Raw genomic sequence first — 26405 nt, 5'->3', positions numbered from 1 at the left:
TAATAATATTAAACTCATCAGCACTAAATCGTCTAAAATTTTTTCCATCTAATCTCAAAAGTTTGTTTAATATTCTGAATTCCAACAATATTATTGAATAAATTCAATCCAGATTATTGAGTAAATTAATTTAAATTTAGTTTGTTAGAAATTAAACTGATAAACAGTGATGTAAGAAGAGAATGCAGCTCAAACACACACAATCAGAGAGCTAGCATCCTCTTTCTGGCACTACTGCTCGTAAAAAAAAATTTACTTTGAATTTAATGTTAATACTAGTTCTTTATATATATTTCATGGCACACTGAGAAAAAAATCTGGTTGAATTAATTAGAATTCTGGTAAATTCAAGCAGTATATCTGTTGGAAAATAGACAAACCAGAATTCTTATAGGAATTACCAAATGAATCTGATTAATTTCTTCCTGTCAAATTTATCAAATTTTCTGGATAATAATATTAAACTCATCAGCACTAAATCGTCTAAAATTTTTTCCATCTAATCTCAAAAGTTTGTTTAATATTCTGAATTCCAACAATATTATTGAATAAATTCAATCCAGATTATTGAGTAAATTAATTTAAATTTAGTTTGTTAGAAATTAAACTGATAAACAGTGATGTAAGAAGAGAATGCAGCTCAAACACACACAATCAGAGAGCTAGCATCCTCTTTCTGGCACTACTGCTCGTAAAAAAAAATTTACTTTGGATTTAATGTTAATACTAGTTCTTTATATTCCATGGCAAATATTGAATACGAGTTAAGTTAAGAAGCAAGCAAAGAAATTAATATAACAAGAAATTTTATAGATCCAACCAGAAAATACTAACCAAATCCTTATAGTAAAATCTATGAAACGTTCTAGTTATAAAAAATCGAGTCTTATATTTATATCACGATAACTTGAAATTCTTGTTTGATTGAACCAAAATGCCTTCAATCATATACGTCTTGTTGGTACAATCAAACGATTTTTCTCAGTGTGACATTATTGGTCTTTTCAGTTTCCACAGCTTTATTATAATGCAATAAATGTCAGAAGTGTCCTCAAATCAGCCGGCAAATATGTATCCGCTGTGATTCAACGATTGCCATGGGTCTTACGAGACTCCTCGCGAGATTTCATTTTCGTTGACGAGGCTGAGTCTCATGTCTTATCTTTTATTCTTATAGGGAGGCTGTGATGAGGGAAGCCGGCTAAGAAGAGCCCGTGTCGCGCAAGCGCCGGTAGAGGAGTATAGGAAAGATGCCGCTTTCCTCGAGAGTCTTATTAAGCCGGCTGCTGCTTCTAATCATCGCAGGAAGCACCGGCGCCTTCAGCTCCCGGCAAGGAGGTAAGAAACCTCCGTTCTTGAACGACGTTTTGTGCCCTGCGGGGAGACAATGACGATGACATGGACGAAGACGACGACGAAGACGGCGACGGCGACGACGACGATGAGACGGCGGTGACGATAGTCGTTACGAATTCCGCCTTTTCGTGGCTACGACGAATTTCCACGAGAATAGTCGCGGTCTTATACTTTCTCTCCCCTTCTCGTCGCGAAATTCGTCGCTAGATGTTCCTGTTGTATCCTCAAGTTTTGAGATAGCGCGTATTTCCGTCTCTGCGCAGCATCCGCCTGTCAATTTCACGCTATTTGCACATTCGCCGACAAGCGTGAAAATACGTTATCGCGCGTTATTCGTTCGTTTATTTCACGCACGTTTCCTTGTCAATAAGGCTGGGGAATTCGCGTTGCATATTTTCGATACAGAAATGTTTTAATAAGATGAGTTAATCAATTATCCGAGCAGAAATGCATAAAAAAACGAGCGTCTGTTTGGAGAAAAAAATATCTTTTTGTGCATGCGCGAATCAGCTTCTATATTCTTCCATAAATACGCAAGGTCTTCTGGTAAAATGAGAGTGCACACGCGTGATACGAGATAATGAATTGCAGCGAATATTTCACGAGCCACGTATTTAAAAGCGGAAAGAGAGATTCATCTCCAATCTTTTAGCTATTCGTGACTTTGTACGTACGTAAGGACTTATTTCGATAATCGTGTTTGCAATTACTCAGTTCCGAATAGGTACAGATAAAAGGATACGCGTATCGAAAGGACAACGATATGTAAGCAAAAATATTTCTACATCTCGGTATCTCCAGCTAGTATCATCCATTTCTCTTATCCACCCTTCTTCTCTCTCTTTCTCTCTTTACCTTTCTGTTGCTCGCTTTCGTTTTAGCCGTCTCTTCTCTGGTTGCATTTGTAGAGAGAATACCTCTTAGTGACCATTTCCTAGATTAAGGTCACCTGAAAAGCAAATAGTTGTTAGAGGAACGAAAGAGAGAGAGAGAGGAAGAGGACATAGATGGAGAAAGAGGAGCTCTGAGTAGTCTCACGAATGGCGAACTTCCGGTGTATACGTTCCTGGAAAACTATTATGCGCGAAGGTCCGTTGCATTCGAGAGAAACTTGGAGTACTAGGAGATACGAGCGAGCTCTGGACAAATTGTTCTACGATCCTCGCGATTCGCCAATGACGGTAAATCCTTCGTCGTCCTCCGCACAATGCATTCGATTGATACGATGTTAGATCAGTGGTTTCCGATCTTTCCCAGGATGCAGACTCTCGCATGAGAAATAATCTCGGAGAGTGCGATTATTTCATTGCTTATAATTAATCCATTCGCAGTGTCTTATACGAAGCACTTATAAATGACACTTCCCATTCTTTCAATTACGACACAGCACTTTAATATTCAAAATATAATGATTTCAAAGTAAAAAAAATGTAAATCGTATTAAAGTAGGAGAGAGGAGAATTGTAAAGGAAAATCACACATCACAGGAAGTTCAATTACGTGATGGGTTACACACATTTAGTGATTGTCAATCGAATAATTGCCAGACAGAAGAAAATTTCGTCTAGACGAGTATATCTCTCGCAAATCCGCTGTCGCATAAAAATAGATTTTATATTGGATTTTTATTATACATTGCAGTTAAATTCGCTATAGAAAAAACGCTACAAGATTATACATAGAGGAAAATTAGTCTATATATAAGGAAAATAAATACATCCGACTTCATATATACGGCTTCATATATACATATATCGTAAAACGAAATTCGAGTAAATATTCGAACATATCAGCTAAAATAGATTTTCAATATTGAAGAAATAGAAGGAAATGTCGATTGCTGTAGACAGATCCGTCTGCACTGCAGACATGAGCAGATTTTCGAAACGTCTTGGAAATATATATATATATATATACAGGGTGTCCCAAAACTCATAATCAATCTTTCAAAGACAGATTCCTGGGATCATCTGAAGACGATTTTTCCTCAACGAAAATGTCGAGGCACTAATAATTTTCGAATTATAAGTGATTGGAAAAAAGGGTTTTCTCGTAAGCTTCGTAGAAATAAAATAATAACAAAACCACATTCTTCGATTAATTTTAAATAGAGTTTACTTTAGTTGAGTTTTAATTTAAGGCTTAATTGCAAAGACATATGATGACAAAAATTGGGAAAAAATGATGGCCTTCATCGACATTTTCGCTGAGGAAAAATCGTCTCCAAATGATCCCAAGAGTCTTTGAAAGATTGATTATGAGTTTTGGGACACTCTGTATATATATATATATATATATATATATATATATATACATACATATATATATATATAATACCGACAGGAGCACGGTTGAACTTTATCAACTTCGTCTCGGTCCTTGTCACCGTCTGGTCGTTTCGCCGCGATGACATGTCCCACAATGATCAGTGAAGCGGTTACGCGCGCACATCCTTGTTCCACATTCGCGAATGCAAACACGCGATTTTCCGGAATGGAGTCCAACTTGAATCCGACCCGGTTCCGCATTTAGGTCGGAGCTCTAGTGTGCGGCCGCTCTCTCGCGAGCGAAGGGGCAAAAAGCCACCCTCGCCCTCGCCGAACGCTTCTCGGGCGGACGTTGATTAGCTGGAAATTTATGCGCCCTCGAATCGGACGCTGACATCCGGCGGCGAATTCGTGGTCGTCGTCCTGAGAGAAAATGCCGCGCGGTCGGGAAAGGAATTTGGTCGCCGTAATCGTGGCGCAAACAAGATTATCTGATCGAATTTTAACGCGATGCCTCGCGTGTATGCGATTCCTGGCCGGCGACGAGGCGAAGCACTCGTAAATACTCGTACTCTCTACCGTGTGTGTCGCACGAACGTGTGTTCGAGCGTGTTTCCGTTCAACTTAGCGAGACGAGGCGATGGCGACGGCGACGACGACGACGACGACGATGTCGACGTCGACAATCTCGAGCGACGAATTTACAGCGTATAAACACTACTTGTCCTAGATATCTCGCCTCGTGCTTTCGCGGAGCCTCCTATCCTTTTATTACATTTTCCCTATCGCTTCCTTCCCCCTTCCCTCGCTATTTGCCTTTCGCTTTTTTCTCCGTCGCCTGACGCCGCTGCCTTATCTTAATATTAGCGAATTTAAGCAAACGCGCGCGCACGCATCTTTCAGGGCGTTTACTTTCGAGCGTCATAAAAACTGCCTCGCGAAAGAAGGTTTTATAGCTTATGTGAATATCCGTCGATGAAATTAGTTGGACACTCGAAAAATTCATGTTGTTTGAGAGATTCACGAAAAAGATTGCACAACTCCTCTTGACGAAATCAAAATATTTACCTTAGTATATGTATATGTATTATATATGTATTACGAGTTATTATATTTACATTTCAAATATTCAGAAATAAAATGTATATAAATAAAATAATATATGGAAATAAAATATATATAAATAAAGTAATATGTGGAAATAAAATATATATAAATAAAATAATATATAGAAATAAAATATATAGAAATAAGAATTTATCTGAATTCAATGCAAGTACTTGTTATTTCAATTGATTTTAAAAATTTTCATTTATTTTGTTTTTCTAATTCCATTTTACATACAATACTTATATACAAAATTTGATACATTCTGTAGAAAATTCGTAACTTTAGATATTAAATAAAATGTCAGAATTTTCATTTTTACATTATGTTTTTTTTGCTACTAAATGCTTTTTATATCCTATGATAATCTGAAAAAGTGAAAATTAAAATATTTGGTCTAGTAAAAGGCAGTTTCGAGGTTTTTAAGAATAGAGGGAGAGATCAAAGCAAATTATAATTGCGACGGGATTAATAATTATCGCGAGCGCAAATGGTCGTCACGGATTACGTACGCAGTTTCGGCGGTCGCGGAATACGATTTTGTGATAAAACGGCTTGCGCCAGGGGCAACGCGCGGGCTCTCGGCATCATATGGAGGTACGAGTATACAATTAAGCGAATACCACGAGGTTAACATCCCTCCTGCTCCTTCTGCGCGAAAGGCTCTGTTTGTTAGTCGCGACAGACCTCGCTTTGATCTTGCTAGGAACCAGAAGGTGGGATGTTGTATGACGCGACGAACGGCGTACGATGCATATCCCGTTAACGAGATCGTGCTTGCTAGAGCAGCTCTTGCACCTCAAGTGCAACAAAGGACGAAGGTGAAAGAAGGGAGAACGAGAGGCAGGAGAGTCGCCCAACCCTTCGGAGTCGGGCGAATGCGGCTTGTCGCACGTTTCGCGTCACATTTCGAACTTCACCGGCTTCTCTTCTTTTTTTGCAACTTTTTCTACTTCCGCTTCTTCATCTTCTTCTTCTTCTTCTCGCGACCATTCTCCCCTCCCTCCCCCCCTATCTCCCCCTATCTGGCAGTTTTCCGCGTTTCTGACTTTCCCTCTCTTCTGCCATTCGCCAAAGTAGTTGTCAGATAAAATTCGCCGGCGAGCAAAGTCCCAGGAGCGCGAGGGGAGTTCCATGTAACCGCGGGAAGACGATAAGAAATGGATGCTGCAAAATTTCAGAATAGGAAAGACAAGAAGGAAAATGTATTATATTTCCGCCCACTCTTCTCCCCTACTGTCGCTTCTTGCCCTCCCGACTGATGCATTTTTTATTCCCGCGGATGCTGTTTGCTTTTCTCACGCGACGCCTACGCGATCACCCTCTCCGATCTCCTCGCGAGATAAATGCCTGTCTTCGTGACAAGCGCTTCTTTATTTATCCTCGATAGAAACTTGCCCCATCAAAAATTGCAAAGGATATGACACTGCATTTTGCTCATGAGCATCCAAAACTGTCCAAGTTAAGGGGAACGTCCTGGGATTGTTCTTCCGAAAAGATTATTCGAACGAAACAAAGTTCACGCGCTCAACTTTTCATGAGCGCATGATATAATAAATACGTACTTATCAATCTTGCTCATGAGCATCCAAAACTGTCCAGCGCATGATATAATAAATACGTACTTATCAATGATTCAATTTTGTGGCATACATCATGGCATTTCATGATTACAGAAAATTCGATATTATGGTAATTCCAATCAAATTAACGTTTGCATTATGCTTTACATTATTGTGGTCTGTACTAATCACGATAACGTTAAAATAGACGTTATGCGTCATGCGCTTCTAATAGAAACATAATATTAATCACGGAATAATTATAAATTATTAATATATTAATTTGTAATTATATATAGAAACTGCGTTATTGACGTTTAAATTTATAATTACACAAGTTACAGATTATTTCTATAAATTTATGATTATGTACAACGAAAGAGAGAGAGAGAAAGAGAAAGAGATTAATAACATATATAATATTATATATAACTAGTACTTGTATGTTAATAATTGCAATATTTAATTACATTTTTCCTTTCATTTTTTACTGGAAGATAAATATAAAAAAAATAATTTTTTCAATAGATTCCATATGTAACTTATTTTTTTGATGATTGAACCTTGAGCGCAATCTCCAATCTTCAATGCTTTTTACATTTCAAATATTTAGAAATAAAATGTATATAAATAAAATAATATATGGAAATAAAATATATATAAATAAAATAATATGCGGAAATAAAATATATATAAATAAAATAAAATATAGAAATAAAATATATATAAATAAGAATTTATCTGAATTCAATGCAAGTACTTGTTATTTCAATTGATTTTAAAAATTTTCATTTATTTTGTTTTTCTAATTCTATTTTACATACAATACTTATATACAAAATTTGATGCATTCTGTAGAAAATTCGTAACTTTAGATATTAAAAAAAGAGCGCAATCTCCAATCTTCAATGTTTAATTTGTTAAGCGATGATAATTACGAGAGAATTCGTGCGTTACGCAAGAATTTACGATTATCGTGGGAAGACGGGATAATAAAATTGATAAGAGCGGCAAACAGGAGCTCAGGGCATACATATTTCAGATAAAATTTAACATAGGCGGCAGACTCGTCATCATTCACTTATATCCGCCGCTGTCGTATAACCAGCTGTCCGTGAGCCCGGATACATTTTTGTGTTTCTTTTACGCCCCTTCGGCCCAATGTAAGATAAAGAATGGGACAGATAGGAGGAATGGGGGCGCACGAACCAGAAACATTTAATTCTGTTTGCGGCGAGCGTAGAATGACGCCTGTGCTAGAATAGAAGATCGGAGACAAATGGTCTCGCATACTTAGCGAGCACTTGACTGTGACAAACTACCGTATACAGGAACACGTGCGCTTGTGCGGATAGAAAATACACACACGCGTGTATTACACATACACAAACGTAGCTGCACAACTACGCGTAACATCGCGAGGGGGTTGGTTCACTTTCGGCGAGCGTTTGCATCCTCTCGCAGGAATTCGGGAACGGTTGCCCACTTCCCGGCTTTCTCCCGTTTTTCTCTCTTTCTCTCGAATGACGCGGTCTCGACTAGGCATTGCCGCGATCCTGCTTTCCGTATTTGCTCGTTGAAAACTTTTTTTTACTTCCGGAGTGAAACGCTCCGCTGGGTACGTACTTGCTAAGAACTATACGAATAAGCCAACAGCGTGAGCTGTCTCGAGAGCTTCTTCTAAGCCGAACAGTAAATACTGCAAATTTTAGTATTGGATGTATTGTATCACGTCGTGCTCTTTTTCTTTTAAATAGAGGGCAAGTTATATTATTTTTTACATTTTTTTGTTAAAATCCTTTCTCATTTATTTCTGAAATAAATTTCCTATAAGGTAATAATTAATAAAAGTTAAATGTTTTCTTGATTAATAGAGAATAATTTCCTTTAGAGTTAAGATCATACTTTATTTTAGGAAGTTAAAATTCAGGAAGATATGTAAGTCTACGTTACGTTTGCGATTAAATTCACAATATTGAATCAAAATGTACAATCGTAAAACGCGTTACTATTCAGCGAGATATGAAATTATTATATTTTTTTGTTACAGCAATAAAATGCCATTATACTCGTCGATTTCGACGAGAGATTGCATATCGTGATAAATACTGTCCACTTGTTTTACGTAGTGTGCAGCACAAAATTCATAGATTATTTCTTTGCATCACGTAACTCGATCATTCTTTATGTACGTTATTTTTTTTCCCGTGTCGGCTAATAATTTTCCCCTTTACACTGACTAGAAAATGCTTTGTTTCAAGAATCGTGGACTCACAAGCTTTATCATGCTTCCGAAATTCGCGAGGGACAAATAGCGACAATTTTAAAAAGCGACAGAGTGTTTTTCCTCCTGGAAAACAAAACACGGAGATCATAGTTAAAAATAAAAGCTTTAAAATAAAAGTTGTTTTCAAAATACCTGAAAAATTCGATAATTACAAAATTCTATTTCTTATTATTATAATTGAAGCGCTTATATTTCAAAAATATGGAATTAAAATTCTGGAATTAAATCTCTCTTGCCTTTGCATCATTGAGCAAAAGTTTTGAGATAAAATAAAAAATAAAATCTTTATAAAAAATCGAAAATATATCAAATCTTTATAAAAATCGAAAATATATCAAAGAAATGAAAAACTGGAAAATCGCTAAAAAGGAAAATAAGAAAAGAATCTATTACAAAGAAAAGACTTAAGAGATTTGCTAAATAATTTCAAATTGGAAAGAACCTGTGCGAATATATAAAATGTCTAGAGAATATCTCATTTTTGTTCGAACGATTCTGTTTTCGTAAAGAAGAAGCTAACGAACTACGAGATGCGCAAAATCAAATGATAGAATTTTTGAGTTATTTTCTTTGGAGATATGCCAGCAATCATTTTCTTTTCCTTTTTTCTCTCTCTATTTCTCTACAAAAAGAAAATAATATTGCGGCGAAGAGTGTTCGATTCAAAAATACAAGACAAATCAAACCATCTGTCCGATTTACGAGTTTTTATTTTATCGAAAGCTAGTTTCGTCGTTCGTTATTTAGTAAAATGACACTGTATTAGATTCTTAATTACTTACTTAATATTAGGATATAGATATTGATATTTATAATTTATTTTCATATCATTAATAGAAAATTTGATAAGCAATAAACACAAATAAGGAAAATATCATTGAGGAGAGAGAAAGCGTTCTATAAATAAGGAGCATTAATTACGCGAGGATACAGAATATGAAAAATCTAAGCTTATTAGTCGCAAAATCAAAAATTTCCGATAATTACCTCCTGCATTAATGGCAGCAAATTCGTCTCGCAGACTCTCGCTAATTATTATTGTATTTATCGTGCGGTTCGGAGTCCCGGAACGAGTTTTTAATTTGCCCAGCTATTCGCGTATGCTTTCGTGGGCTAGGTCGAGCTATGCTTTTTATTTTCGCGCTCCTTGTCCTTTTTCCTCTCTTTCACTCTCGCGTTTCCTCTTTCCCGCAGTCGCAGCCTCCCTGGTGCTATTTTTTTTTTTTCAAACGTGCGCCCATTTAGCGAGAGAATTTGTCGGACGGGGAAATATCTCTTTTGTCCGACGATGCGACAGGCGGTTTTCGATTATTTCGCCATCGAGTCGCACGCGCCGCATCGCGTTGCGTCGCTTCGCTATTTTGCGCCCGCGAGGAAAATCGCCGTTTCGCATCGAATCCATGATCCCTTTTCGTTAAAATATGTTTGTTTTTCAAGCTCGATCGCAAATTACAAAGGCATAAGTTTCGAACGATCCGCTGGCGATCGAGTGATTTTATTTCGCGCGAATTTTTTTTGGATTTGATTCGCTTGGAAAAAAAAAAAAACTAATTTATAGCAAATGTATGAAAATATCTGTTACAAGATTACTCGCAATTAAAAATTATTTTCCCAAAATTAAAAATTTTTAGAAGATACTTATTTTTTATTAATTAATTTTGTTAATTATTTTTGAAAGAGTGCGTGCGTTTGTAGAAAAATATCAAATGAGTGAAATAGTTAATTATCATCTCACGAGCAATATAAATTTTTATTTAAAAAAATTTATATTATAATAATTACACGTAGACGAACATTTATTTTAGCGACACGAAACGAAATGCCAACGAAACGATTAGGAGCATTTACATAAATATCGCGTTTGCAGAAATATGTTGATTGAAAATGCGGATTGAATAATGAGATAAACTCTCCAATTGTCGCATATCCGGCGCTATCGCTTTTCTAATTGTTTTAAGCTGTATAATATCTGTACTCACGCGTTCGGCATCCCCGCGGCTCTTCGTAACGCGATGAATTCGCATCGATCTTCCCGTTGGCGTGCACGCTACGGGGAACGCAACACGCTGCAACGCACGCACATCGGCGACCAGGATCAATTCAAATTCGCATTATTGCCGAGAAGCCGGGTGCGCGATACACCGCTCGATCCGACACCTAATACCGGTAATTCCGGTTTATTAGGTTGAACCGCATTAGGTTTCCGGTTTATTAGGTCGATCCGGGATCCGTGTCCAATGGCCGGCATTACTCCGGGCGATCGTTTATGGATCCGATCCCCGAGCCTTGTCTCCATGTTTAATCGAATAATGAATTCCGATCGGCTTTGTTTCCTGGCTACGTCACCGACGGAAACGACGTGCGAAACTATATATTTAAGGTGCCGCTTCTCTGCGCGAATCTTAATTCGTTTCTCGCACGGTGCGTATTTTGATAATCGTTCTCTTCTCAATCGAGAATAGAATTAATTAAGGATGTTTTGTAACTATTTTCAAGATGTTAAGAATTTAATGAAAATTGTATAGAATGTCCTTACATATGTTTAGAATCTTCAGTACAATTTTTAAATCGATTCACTAAGGCGTTCACAAGTTATAAGGATTTTAATTTGCAATTAACATGTGTTTTTATGAGAAACGTATAAGCACGTCGATTCAAATGACAAAAACACATGGAAATAATATTCAGAATTTGTTTAGAATTTGCTGCAAAAGTTTAGATACAGAGGAAATATTTGGTCAAATAATATTATACAAGTACTAACTGGTTAAAAAGATATTAAATATAATTCAATGATGTTAGCCATGTATCTGTCACAAGGCGAAATTCTCTGCTAAAAGTTAATCATTTCGCTTAACAAAATTCGGAATATTTCAGTAAAAACGCAATAAATATTAAAAGATACATCTCTACACTGTAGCTAAGATCAAATTGTAATACACACAATTGTAATTCCACACAATTTCTCATACTCAAAATACACCAAAAGTGGATATTCATCAATATTGATTTTCAGCTACCTTTTGCTAGGATTGTACATGCAATACATCCTTGATGAATTCTTAATTAATAATAATAATTAAATATAATTTCTCGTAATTAATAATAATTAATATATAATATATAATATATAATTTCTCTTAATTAATAATAATTAAGAGAAATGGATTTGATATTTTATTAAAATATATATCAAGAAATCATATGGTCGTAAAAAGATAAATTGTGTCTACATCAATATTAGAGAGAGAGAGAGAGAGAAAGAAAGAAAGATGAAAAAAATATGAAATAGCATTCAATTCGACGCATTAAATATTTTCATTAGAGATATGAATTGTGAATAATTCTGTGAGTTTACACCCATTATATTAGAAGGATTGAAACACACATTGCATGTGCTGTATGAAATTGTTTCAGATTTCTCCAACAAAATTCGCGATAAAACTGTTAAATAAATAACGTTGCATATCACAATTTATTTTTTTACTGGTGTATATCAATTATCGGTATAATATTGCGCGACAAGAAGATAATAGTTATTCTTTTGCACTAAAAAGACTAAGCTAATGCATTAAATAACATTGTTCTATCGATAAGGTTTATCATTTAACCGTCGAACAAGATTGTCATCGATTTGATTAGAGTGTACGTTCCTAACGAGAAATTGAATAAACCCTATCATACACATTAATATGCCTGCGAATGACATATTGCACAGAATACAGCCCGCGAATGACGTAATTGATGTTATATAATATCGGTAATCAAGGGAAAGCTCATTTCACTAACGAATTAGCTGAAATATAATGCATCAGAAACACAATTTGTTTTCAAACTCTCACACTGATGATAAATTAATCTTCCTTTCTAGAGGAAAATAGCAATATCTTATCATATAATTAATTTAATAATTCTAAAATTATTTTAGATTGAAGATGTTCAAATTTTTGATAAAATATTGAATTAAATATTGAATTAAATATTTTTGATAAATATTGAATTAAATTATTTGTTTTATCAAAATGCCTTTGCATCGAATCGTTGACATAATATTTAATATAAACATCGAAGCACTCAATAGCGTTGTATATTTTATTGAAAATTTTCTCCTATAATACAATAATGTGCAGTATATCTTTTTATTTCGTGATTATCGTTCCATTACAATGTTATCGGTCTATTACCATGGATAAGGCATTAAAATGATTATCTGGATCTATCGATCGGCGGGGCTTGTTAGTTGGCTGTTTCTTCGAAGGCCGATGGCTGGATGGAAAGTAATTTCTTGGCCAATAAATGACAACAGGGAGAAGAGACGCGGATGAAGGAAAAAAAAAACAACTAAAAGAGAAAGCACCCGGGAAAGAAGGGTAACTTAAGCGCGATGAAACAAGGGGACTTTTTTTCAACTTTAATTTTCTTGCTGCGCGTCAAGATTTTTTCAACGAAAAGTCGGTTGTCATTCATCATCCACGAGAACAAGAAATTCGTTTAAAAATAGAGACAACGGTATAAAAGCGAATATACACGTGGCATCTCTCGAAGATACTTTATGCATCTTGAAAAGTTCCCCTCGATCACGCGGTTTCTTGTGTATAATAATCAAATATGAGAGAGCAATTAAAATCTTCTTTCTAGGAGTAGCTAACTACGATATTTAGCATCAAGAAAGAAAAATCGACAAGATTTCTAACAGCTTTCGTTTTACGAGGCAGAGCCTCGAACACTCGAAGAGAACAGACGCACAGACTCGCGATTAGATTTGTTTTCTCAGCCGCGAGTAGACGTTATATACTCAGTGCTAAATTTACGAATCGCCGGCGCGCCTCGCGTCCTCTCCTTTTAGGTTCTCAGTTGTCACTGTTGTGTCATTGCATTTTATCCGGACACTCGGTAATTTTGGAAGCCGGTAACAATAACGACGTTGCCGCGTTCTCTGACACATCGCGGTCTGTTTTAGATTCCCAGACGTGTATTCACCTGCTTTCTTTTTGCGTCTGCTCTCTTCTCTTTTCGCTCTTTCCTCGTCTTGCTCTGCCTATCTCGTCACTTGGGAAACAGGCGCCTGATGTTTTCGCTATCAAACACGTTATATCGCACTCGGATTAATCTGATATTACAGGCACCGCGAGAATAGGGTTTACATTTATCCATCTCTCCTATAAATGTATACATATACACATATGTGAAGGTTCCAACGAAATAAAAAAATATTTAAAAAATTTCTTTGCGCAAGAGAAATTAATAATAAATTAATAATTTATCATTGATGCCGAATATATAAAAAAATTTTTAAATATATATATATATAGATATATATATATATATATATATATATATATATATAATTAATTAATTTAAAATAAATAATTAAATAAATATTTAAAATATATATATATATTAATTTAAATAACAATTTATTATATGTATATAAGTTTTTTCAAAAATATTAAATTTTATGTTTTAAAGTATATCAGAATCTTCTTTTAGTTGCGCTAATATTTTTTTTCTTCCTGTAAATGCAAAGTTAAATGTGCGTATCGATATATGTATATTCATGTGGGATGTGTTCTCCAATTATATTCCCGGCCAGCAACAATACGATGCCGCATCGTCGAGAGTCGGAGCTCGTTTTAGATTCCGGACTTTTCTTTTTGTGCCTATCTATGGCTCGTATTTAAGACAGTCTTGTTAGTTGTGCTTTTACACTTCTAGATACAAATGCTACGGCTGCGACATGTGCGTTTTTCTTAGTTGCGACGACATTCGTTTTTAATTCTCACATATTGAAGCAATAATACGTACTTATTACATTATTATTATTTTAATCTTTTTATTACATTATTATCGATATGCAAATCACGTAATCTAGTAACAATCACTTATGTCAATAGTTTTTACTGTCTTAAATAAAAGCGAAATCGATATCGAATATCAAGACTTGAATTGTATATTTGATGGAAAAAAAAATCAATCGAAGGAGGCAGACAAACTCAATTTCGCTCGCATCATAATTTCCACGCTCATCAATTTTCCATTGCACTTATATATGTAGATAGATCTACGTGCATATGTCGTAAGAGAGAGTAGAAACATATGATATAATTACTTCCCGACATATAGTTCGATTTATCACGACGATGTAATCCAATTTATTCTCCGTAACATGTGTTTAATCAAGATAATATATTTCTCTTTGTCACGTGGGGAGATAACGGACATCTCCGGCGCCAAGTCCGCCTCTTGTATTTCACGGTGGTCTTTTTCAGACGGAACCGTGACGAGCAAAGACATACTTAACCGTGGAACAGAGGCGCGCGTCTACGGACGACTATTATTAGTCTTAATAGACCATGTGTTACAAGTGGAAACGTTGCCTCGGTTCGTTCTTTACTCTCGAGTCTGTCGTAAGAAGAACAATGGTAAAGGAATAAGCATCGAAGGTCCGTGCGCAGTCTTGAGCGAGCTCTCGTTAATCCTCGCGACAGTCGTGTAGATTTACATTTGTAAATGAATTACATTTGTAATTCAAGAAAGAAGTCTCATCCGCGTGTTTTGTTTTCTTTTCGCATTGTTATGCATGAATAAAGTTAAAAGAAGAATTAATTTCATTGCTAGTGAAGATCTCTTGTTGTCTTAGTTAATTACAATCGAGTAAAATGCACATTTTTAATGTAAAATTAAGTATCAATTATACTATTTTTTTGTAATTGCAAATAATAGCGCTTTAATTAATCTCAAATTTAATATGTAATTTATTTTGTTTATTCGATATGAAACAAAATTTTTTGATCAATTTACGATCAATTCTCATCATTTTCCCTTCATCATTTCGTCATTTTGTAATCTCATTGCATAAGATAACAAGAAAATAATTAAAATCCGTTAATCTTGATGAAGACAGAAACAACAAAGGAGTACAAAAATAAAAAAAAAGAGATACAACTTGTGACGAAATTAAAAAAGTCTAGCGAATTAAACAAGCGTACAAGTGGGTTTCTGGAATCGGAACCAACGATCAGGAAATGGAAGAAACAAAACGAAGATTGAAAAAAGGGTGACTACATCTCTGATGGCGCTTTTTTGAATTCTTGATCGAGCTCCTTTTTTCTTTCTCAGGAATTCTTATCTTCCTCACTGACTTTCCCTTACGCAAACATTTGACATCCCGATATCGTGACACAAGTGCCAAAAGAGGACTTTTTTATTTTTTTTCTTTTTGTTGTAATATACCATATAATACATCATGACAATTTTTCAACCATCAATATCATGATTTACGTTATCGGTTATCAACGACAAAAAAATAAAGTACAATTTATACGATAATTATGCGTACACTATATAAAATATAATAAATTTTAAAACTTTTAAATATTGCTCGCAATCATATTACTCAATTGTTGCACTAAGAAAAAAATCTGGTTGCATTAATTAGAATTCTGGTAGATTCAACCAGTATGTCTGTTGGAAAATGGACGAACCAGAATTCTTGTAGGAATTACCAGATGAATCTGATTAATTTCTTCTTGTTAAATTTACCAAATTTTCTGATTAATAATACTAAATTCGCTAGCACCAATTCGTCTAAAATTTTTCCATCTAATCTCAAAAATCTGCTTAATATTTTCAATTTCAACACGATTATTGCATAAATTCAATCAAGATTAAATAAATTATTTTAAGTTCAGTTTGTTAGAAATTAAACAGTGATGCAAGAAGAGGAACTCAAACACACACAATCAGAGAGCTAGCGTTCTCTTTGTGGCACTACTGCTCGTAAGAAAAAAAATATACTGTGGATTTAATGTTAATACTAGTTCTTTATATACATTTAATATACATTTCATGGCAAATATTGAATACGAGTTAAGTTAAGAAGCAAGCAGAGAATTAATGTAACAAGAAATTTTATAGATCCAATTAAAAAATACTAACCAAATCCTTATAGTAAAATCTATGAAACGTTCTAGTTATAAAAAATCGAGTCTTATCATGATAACTAGAAATTCTTGTTTGATTTAATCAAAATGCTTTCAATCATATACGTCTTGTTAATACAATCAAATGATTTTTCTCAGTGTGAAAAAGATACTTAAGTAATTATCAATTATAACATTAAAAAGAGAGAGATATATATATATATATATATATATATATATATATATATACATTTATATTTTTACTTAAAGAAAAAGGAATATCTGTGCGAAAGGATCTTTTTGCTTATATATTTCCGTAAAAAAATATGTATTCGCGGAGGGAATAGCCCGAGATTTTGCGGGCCGGAATAGAAGCCGATTCCTCCGTTAAGCCGCGACAAATTGAACCGAGCGTAACAAGGCGCGTCGAAATTTCATCCCCTTACCTTACGCAATTCGAATTCCAACCCCTCGCTTACCGTGCGGCCGCGTCGCCTTCGTCGCTTAAGTGCCCGGCTCGTAAACGCACCGGCGACGCGCGGGGGTTGACATCCGGCATTATCGTCCCATGATTTACGCATTTCGCGACTATATTTCACCGTTCGCATCTCCTTTCGTCGAAATTTATTATTGCGCGCGCGCACGCGCGCTTTAATACGGGCATTTCGCCATCGTCGCTCTCCCTTAGATCCCTTAGACGCCACCCCCGACACCGTCGCTCCGTCTCTCTTTTATCCTTCCGTCTCCTTCTCCCCCTTTCCGCCTCCTCCTCGTCCCACCCGTCTTCTACCCTTCGTCGTTTCCTTTTCCAACATTTCTCCGTTTACCGCCTAAACCACGAGTGGAACGAGCCGCTCGGCGCGGATTACAACGTGTAAAAGGGAGACATCGGGAGGAGTAACGGGATACCGGGGCCGCCCCGGGAAATGCTCCCGGGAACTCGACGGGCGATAAATAATCAGATTAATGAAAAATATTTCCTGCCGCGCGTGGATAGCAGGGGTAAGGGGGAAGGGGTGTCTGCGCTCGAGTGCACTTACGTATAACGCCCGTTCGTTATCCTGTGTATGCGTGCGAGCGGGGTAAAAGGGTGGGAGGGAGGGGGGGAGAGGGAGAGGGAGCGACGGTTTAAGCGCAGGTTGGGTTTATTTGGAGAAGCGTTACGTGGTGTAATTTCGTCGGGAAATTGCCAAGTGGCTCAACATCGGAGAAATTTAGAAATATAATACGGAACTCTATTTTTTCTACACGATTTTCTCGTTGTTTTTCCGACGATTTTAGCGATTCGCGATACAATTTTATTACAGTTGCATAATTCTATATTAAATATACGTGACAGGAATTTGCGCGCAAGTATTTTGTTAGAACTTAAAAATATGTAATTATTTTAAATATAATTCTCTATTAAAGTTTTATACATTTATTTTTCAAGTAATTATGATGCAAAATAGTCAAGATTTTATTATATTCTTTACATTTTGCTCTAATAACGAAGAATCAATTTAATAATTTGTGGCATTAAAATTGATAAAATTAACATAACTCAGATAACGGAATCTGATATCTTTATTTAATGATGAAGATGGATTTCTCGGATTTAAATCGTGATATATTTTTGCTACATTAAAATTAATCGAGAGTTCAAACAGATGGAAGATATCATCCTGCTAGAATTGAGAAATAATTTATAAGCTTGATGGCTTTATATGTCTTCTTAAATTAAAGATAGAGCTGGACACTTGTGACATAATTGTGTCATCCTTATATTTGTCTGAAATAAATTTCTTAAAGTAAATGCAATAAAGAAAGAACACAGAAGTGTTGTTACAAGTTAAAAATATCGTAGAAGTTCTACATAGTACATCTCGTATTTTATGACGGAGAACGAGTCGCTTTTACGCTCGTGCCATAATTCTGTCGCGTTAAAATAAATATAACAGGAGAATATTTCTGTTACCATTGTGACTGTTGTATTTTAGCAATTACCACAAGCAAGAAAAGTTAAAGTCGATTACCCATCTTTATTTTTATTATTTTTACATAGATTTGTCTAATTTGCAAATTAATGATTTAATGATAACACAATCCACAATTCTTAACTTATTACATATTAATATATCTTTTGAATTTTTATCATACAAGAAATATCATAGAATCTCTAGAGAAGTAATATATATTTTTCTACACTTTAATTTAATAATATATTTTTTAAGTCCCTTAACAACACACATATCCAAAAGACATCCGTAGAATCTAGAGGATAGTCAAAGGATATTTTATGTTCTCTTGATGTCCTCTCAATGATCTCTGGTCTTTTGAACATGTACGCTGTTAGAGTCGTATTAGAAAGCAAACTGTTTCTGGATTAAATTGTTACGATTAATTAAGAAGAAAGAAAGGAAGAAAATCTCATTGACTTATGATGTTGAAAAATTAATTTTTTCGTCATGAATTAAAAATGCAAACGGCAATATCGTACATGAATCGTACAACTTGTCGGCTGGGTAACATACGCGCGCGCACGATATGTATATTCGCGCCTTTGTCGAGCAAAAGTTTTTAATTAATCGTTTGTAACCGAAGTTTTTGATTGCACTAACAGAGGCGCGGCCGACCGAAGTGAATGAGCGTTCATTCGATGCATTTGAATAATATCCTCGCGCCGGTTTCACGTAGTATTTTCTGCAGTATTGGCGCAATTCGCCATCGCAATATTCGTGATTTATAAATTCCGCCCGTCGGAATATACGCACCGATTGTTATACTCCGACACTAGTTTAAGCGCTCGATTGGTACCAAATCGTATGTATGGCCGTCGATTTTTCCGCGATGTGTCAGAGCGCCGAGTAGTTTGAATAATTAGGAAATACAAAGAGCTTCTCGCGCTAAGGAAACGCTAATTAAATACTTGTAATTAAAAGGGCACACGATGTATATTTCGTACACTGAGAAAATTCGTTTGATTGTACCAACAAGACGTATATAATTGAAGGCATTTTGGTTAAATCAAACAAGAATTTCTAGTTATCATGATAAAACTCGATTTTTTATAACTAGAACGTTTCATAGATTTTACTATAAAGATTTGGTTAGTATTTTCTGGTTGAATCTATAAAATTTCTTGTTACATTAATTTCTTTGCTTGCTTCTTAACTTAACTCGTATTCAATATTTGCCATGAAATGTATATAAAAAACTAGTATTAACGTTAAATCCAAAGTATATTTTTTTTTCTTACGAGCAGTAGTGCCAGAAAGAGGACGCTAGCTCTCTGATTGTGTGTGTTTGAGCTGCATTCTCTTCTTGCATCACTGTTTATCAGTTTAATTTCTAACGAATTGAATTTAAAATAATTTATTCAATAATCTGGATTGAATTTATGCAATAATCTTGTTGAAATTCAGAATATTAAACAGACTTTTGAGACTAGATGGAAAAAAATTTTAGACGAGTTGGTGCTGGCGAGTTTAGTATTATTAACTAGAAAATTTGGTAAATTTAACAAGAAAAAATTAATCAGATTCATCTGATAAATATCCTACAAGAATTCTGGTTTGTTTATTTTCCAACAGACATACTGGTTGAATCTACCAGAATTCTAATTAATGCAACCAGATTTTTTTTTTCCAGTGTACATACGTGTTTATGAAAAACGCGTTTCTCGCTGATTTTTGCGTTTATCCCGAATAAACATTCATGTAATTGAAATTTGAAATTTTACCGAGATTTTGTATCGTTTTTTCGTATCTCTCTCTCTCTTTCTCTCTCTCTCCCTCTCTTTGCGACTTCCCGACATTATATAAATATTTTTTAATGCAAGAGCGCGCATTTTCATTCCTAACGACATCAGGATGTTGACCGGATGCATCTCTTATTTGCATCATTACGCTTGCATACGAGAGCGGTATCTCGCAAAAGTGCATCGTACGCTACCATAAAGATCGCGGCACATGTATATTTCCGCCTCTCACGTTTTACTCCTCGCTCGACCGTAACGAACGACGCGAATCTAAACCACGTACATCCTTGTCAGCCAAGATCTCGTTAGAAAGTCCGAGAAGATGGCGCTTATGCACGGAACTGGAAAATCGGGAAAAGCTTGCGTCGAGGTCAAGCGGAATGGATTGCGTCCGCTGACCAACTGCACCAACAACGGTCGTAAATGGTGGACGAGTGATTAGTTTTTGTAACAAGCTCGTGGCTCCCGCGAATGAATTTAATTCTCCAGGTACTTTAGTTTTCACGTGCGCAATAACGGAAAATGTGTATTGCATGTAATTTTTTTAAGTATGTACTCTAATATATTTGAGAGCGCTGCAATATGGGATGATGAAAAGCGATCAATACCGATTGTAATGATTATGATAGAAAGATTTCGACGGAAATCAAAAATTCCTCGTGCGAACAACATCTCGATTATCGGTAAAATGATAAGCTCTTAATAAAATCGATTTTAAAAAATGATGTTGAGAAAATAATCTTATAAAGAAAGCTCGTTTTTCGGAATATCCCATTTGCAAGATTTGACAATTTATGCAGAGGCCGAAATCGTCATTACCCTTTTATTCTTCTAAAGAGGCTGTTCAGCCCTCGTTTTGTTCTCCGTGCCTCTTATACTGGTCTTAAATTCACGTTAAATTTTGTTAAGCTCCACCCGAACGAGTACTCGACCTGCTATTCAATATTTCAGTGCAATTAGGTGGCAATACGCCTCCGCCGTACGATGAATTATTCAGGAAAACTCCGGAGTGAAAATAAACCGACAGTCCGGCGGGGGTTCCGAGGGGCCCGCCTGTACAGTGGCAGGGGATCATCCATTACTTAGCGCGCGTTAACGCACTTTGCCTGTAAAACGCATCGCGCGCTCGCGCGCAAGCTCGTCATCGTTGACGTTAATCGAGATCGAACTAGGGTCACAGCGCTGTCCCCTTAGGAATACGTAACGAGTTCCCAGCGAAATGTACCCACCTGCGTTATTAATCGGCCATCCGGTGAGATACAAGTTTGAATGTACTTCGCCGACACAGCTTCTCACATTCAGACAAAATTCGAGAGAGATTTAAAACTTGGCGAAAATTGTACTCTTAATGAAATAATGCAGTTATGAGAATTAACAAGTCTTCCTTTTCTTTCTCTCTCTCTCTATACAAAAAATATTGCAAAGAGGAACGTCGTCTGGATTGAGATATATTAAAAATTAATTTCGTATATTATATACACAATTATAGATGTGAGGATTGAAGGGAAAAGAGAAGAAAATTACTGTTCATACTCACTGAATGTTATATCGTACTGTCGATATTTTTTGCGTGAGAAAGCACGAATAAAATGACGAAATCTCATTTTTTAAAATTCAATTTCGAATTAAAAATTTAATAAATATTGACACGAGATTTTGATTCTAATTTCGAAATATTTCGTAAGGTACTTCTGCTACTGTCGCGGAATTACAACTGCAAACGAATATAAATCATGGTACGAATACATTTCGCGGAGAGATGTAGTATATTCATTATAAAGGCGCAATTAATCACGAATGTTTCATGGTAAAAAAGAAAGAAGCAGGTACATCACGAGCAGCAGCATTCACGCGCCACTCAACGGAAATAAATATATTCTGTCCACCCGGGCAGCACACACAACTTTCCTCTCATCATTCTTGCTGACAGAAGGGCAGGAAAGTGGGAAGGGGGTTAGCGGAGAGGCACTGACGTAGTCCTCGCGATCTATCACTTAACGCGAAGCAGGACCGGCGGCCTACTCGTCTTTTCACCCCCGCGGGACTTTCACAATCGGGATCCTTCTTTCCGTCCCTTTTTTTTCATTCTCGTCACCACCGCAAACTGATGTATGGCTCGTGATTGAAGTGATTGCACACACATGTACACACATACGCAATGCTCGCAGATATACATATAACAGAGACAAAGAGAATTCTCGATGTCTCAAGGGACAGTGGCCGATGCGATATCCCATGAGAAAAATGTTGCGAGTGTGACACGCACTACCCTACGTTTTCCTTCTTCATCCCGACTGATTTCGCCTCACGATATATCAATTCCGTCACTTAAATCGGAAAAGAGAGATACAACGCACGTAGAGAATTTTCGATGAACGAGAAAAGAACGACAAGCCGGAGATCGATAATCATACACAATTATGTGATAATTATGACGATTATGTAATAATAGCAAAAATACCAAGTATCGATTTTTCATGAAAGATGACAGGTTTGACGATAAAAATATATTATCGTGTACAACTTTGATCAATTTTTAAAAATGTCTACATGATACTCGCGCATAGAATTGTTTGATTCTATCGAGATCAGACGCCATAGAGATCCCTCCTCGTGCTCATAGCGATTACAGCAATTAAACGCATTCGTTCGACCGTGCGATGTTCATCGAAACGTTCCCTTTCGCACCTATAAAATCTGATTTCGCTTTATATTCCGCGTTCGTTTCCGATCAGGGCGCGTTGAGATTGTACTTCCGTTCTCTCTGTAATATATATATATATATATATTTTCAGAACGCTTTATGCGGATGGCAAAATCCGTCGTCGTTCTTTACGTATGAACGGTCACGTAGGCGGACCGACGGCTCGGCATAATTACACGCTTTAATTGTTTAATTAATCCTGACGACGTTTTCGGTGTTTTATCTAGATGCTCGTTAGCCGAACCAAGCACCATCGTCGTAACATGCAAGAGAGTGCGTATATATTTATACATGTATAATATGTACGTATGTGTATATATATATATATATATATATATATATATATATATCTGTGTGTGTGTGTGTGTGTGTGTGTGTATGTACAAGCCGGGGGATAGTAGCGCATACGAGTTATATGTAAATTGTCGAGCGCGGTACGTAATCTTGCAGAAAGCATTAATAAATTTGTTGTGCTCTCCAAACTAGATTTGTTTACAGCGCCAGATGTTTTTTCTTTTCTTTTTTCCGTGTCTCTGTCCGTTTATTTATACCATATACGTGACGCGCGAGCGAACTCTCGTAAAACAAACAAGATGAAAAACGACACCATCGACTTGCGTGGCTTTTAAATGTAAAAGAAGTCGGCGATATTTCTGCTGAATATATTAGAGAAAAAAAAAACAATATTATAATTACTCCCTTTTTTCATGGGAGCGCATAAAATATCATAACACTCATATATCGCAGGGAATTTATTGTGTGAGAAAAAGGAAATATTGTAACTGCTTTTTCGCTCTATTTAACTGTAATAATATTAATACTATTAATAAGTAGAATAACTGTAATAATATTAATTAATAAATAAACAACTGTAATAATATTAATATTATTAAGTGGAAATATAATATAATATTAATACATAGAAATATAATATAAAATCGATATGCTTCCCAATTTGCGATCATCTAAAAGAGAAAAAAGATAACAATGATTTACTCATGTCTCGCGACAACAAAACTGATAAATAATATAAAGCAAATGCTAAGTAACCACGTTATTTGTCTAATAATTTGCCTCTATCTCTCTAAATGCATTAACGAGGACGAGAAGCCGAAGAAATTAGAGATTACCTATATGCGCATCCTCCCATCTCGTACATTTCTCTAACGGGCGACGCTTTATTACGAACGCAGCAGCTATATAATTATCATAATTATGATAATCGCAATAATAATTGGCCACCGTTGTGTCGTGCACGCATAACGGTCGCGCCACTACGTGCCGGCTAAAGTTAACGTTATATCCCTGCCGCAGAGCGTTCCGGGAGGGAACTCGCGGACACTAATGACCCGATCAATGAATCGCGTAGAGCGCGATATTTCCGTGTGTATCGCACGAGAAAAAAAAACCAATGGGATTCGATCGAACAGAATGTCAAACTCTAATTAAATCGTATTTGGATTATTGGAGAAATTTGGATTATTGGCGAATCTTTGGACATATATTTATAGTTGTAACGCGTACTACTATTTATTTATGTTAATAAAATAAACACGGAATATGCGTCCAATAAAATAATTATGATGTGTACATGCATCCCATAAAATAATTCTAATATGTACATTCAATGTATGTATCTATCTATTTTAATCTTTTGCGTTTGAATTTTGAGACTTTTTTCCCTTTCCTTTCTTGTATGCTGTAAATGAAGTTTTTAGTTTTCTCAATCTTTTTAATTTTTTACATTAAACATCTTGGCAGTTAAGAAATTTATTTAAACGAAGAATTTACCTTAGGCTATTTTAACAAGTAAAACGCCGGGGAAAGTCAATTAGAAATTTTTCCTGGAGAAACTTCTTATAAAAATAAGCACTGTAGGCACTATCTACGCGTATATTATCTGTCATATCTCATAGATAATTTACATAGAAAATTAAAAATTTACATATATATATACACGCGCACACACAAATCTTGAACTGTGACGTTTTTCCTCGTATTCGCATTATTTAAACAAGCAAAGTTGCAGGCAATTCCATTTATAAGTTTATATTATTCATTAGGGAAAGCAAGATATATAGCCATTAATGACTTTATCATCGTGCGGGAGGAACAGTATTTCCGACGCGCGGCGGGCGAGCATCGTGAGATTTAATCGGGAAGGTATTTTATGGTCCACACTGTCGACCAACGGCATGAAAAATGATTACGTTATATTACTTCGTGCTAGAGATAAAGATTTATATATATCCTTTTGAAAAAGAGAGAGAGAGAGAGAGAGAGAAAGACTTTTGTGTCATACGAGTTTTCGAATTTTTCTAATAAAATCATATTTTTTTGCTCGCTTAGCATATCTTTTATACGTTCTATTTCTACGTCTATTATACTTATATTTCCCTTGCAGTTCTAAATCTTTTCTCTTTGAAGCTTGAAAAAATTCTGCAAAGTAAAATCTACACAAGAGCCATTATGAACAATGAGTAATAATCTTAAAAGCATCAAAATGACGAGAGTTATCATGAGTATATAATCTCAGATAATTATTATAATTGATGAGAGCAGCGAAATAATACACGAGCAATTACAGACAATTCGGTTTATTAAGTCAATGATATTGAGATTATATGTCTAATCTTGGTGTAAATCCTCTTATCTTACTTCTTATGTCTTTATTTCTCTTTCTTTTTCTTTCTCGTTATAATTGATATTGTTTCCGTGTCGCAAGTCACGACTATTTGCTTAATGAATCCCATAATGAATCGCTACGAGCGATTCTCGTCGCTTTGATGCTTTTTTTTCCGTCGAACGGCTCGCGAAGGAATCAAAGGTCGTGGCATCGATCTGGCCATAGGTCTTCTACAACAACAATAAAATCAACGGGCATATTGTCGTATAAATAAAACCGGAGTTTATTAAATTGTAAACGCCGACACGCAAACGATAACGAGCGCGCATCGGGATATGCCGTTAAAATATTGTTACAATTGGCACGAATGTTTACCATTGAAAAGCGCATCCTGACGCGCGCAATAATTGGATCCGAACGATGCAAATCGGCCCCGCAGATACTTGTATATATACATATACCGGAATATAATCCTAACAATAAATAGATAAAACTCATAATTTCATTGCTATAATTAATGCTAAATATCTGATAATAATACGGATCAATAGCTCTTATCAGTTTAATCCATGTCTTTTATTTTTGTTTAACGATACGAGCTAATGCCAATTAAATTTTTATCACGTGTGTTTATCTTCGTGCGAGCAACTGAATACATTGAGGGAATTTTTATTCATCTGATTTTAAAATCTGAATTTTTATTTAAACATGCAGAGTAAAATTTTTAAACAACACACACAAAATCATCTCTTTCTCTCTCTCTCTCTCTCTCTCTCTCTCTCTCTCTCTCTCTCTCTCTCTCTCTCTTTTTCTCTGTTCTTGTGGATGCATGGAT

General features: G+C 35.7%; 1 protein-coding gene across 2 annotated transcripts in view; it reads left to right on the top strand.

The window, feature by feature from the left end:
• LOC105254105 overlaps positions 1–26405 on the top strand; it is a 279413-nt gene that overhangs the window by 147737 nt on the left and 105271 nt on the right. For both annotated transcript variants that reach the window (XM_020028387.2, XM_020028388.2), the window contains one exon: positions 1178–1338. In XM_020028387.2, coding sequence (XP_019883946.2) covers positions 1251–1338 — 88 coding nt within the window. In that variant the 5' untranslated portion in view covers positions 1178–1250. The remainder of the gene's footprint in view (positions 1–1177; positions 1339–26405) is intronic.

Source organism: Camponotus floridanus, unplaced genomic scaffold, assembly GCF_003227725.1.
Source record: "Camponotus floridanus strain SB8 unplaced genomic scaffold, Cflo_v7.5 scaffold40, whole genome shotgun sequence".
NCBI lineage: Eukaryota > Metazoa > Arthropoda > Insecta > Hymenoptera > Formicidae > Camponotus > Camponotus floridanus.
The sequence above is the reverse complement of the archived record's forward strand: the minus strand, read 5'-3'. Positions and strand labels throughout refer to the sequence as shown.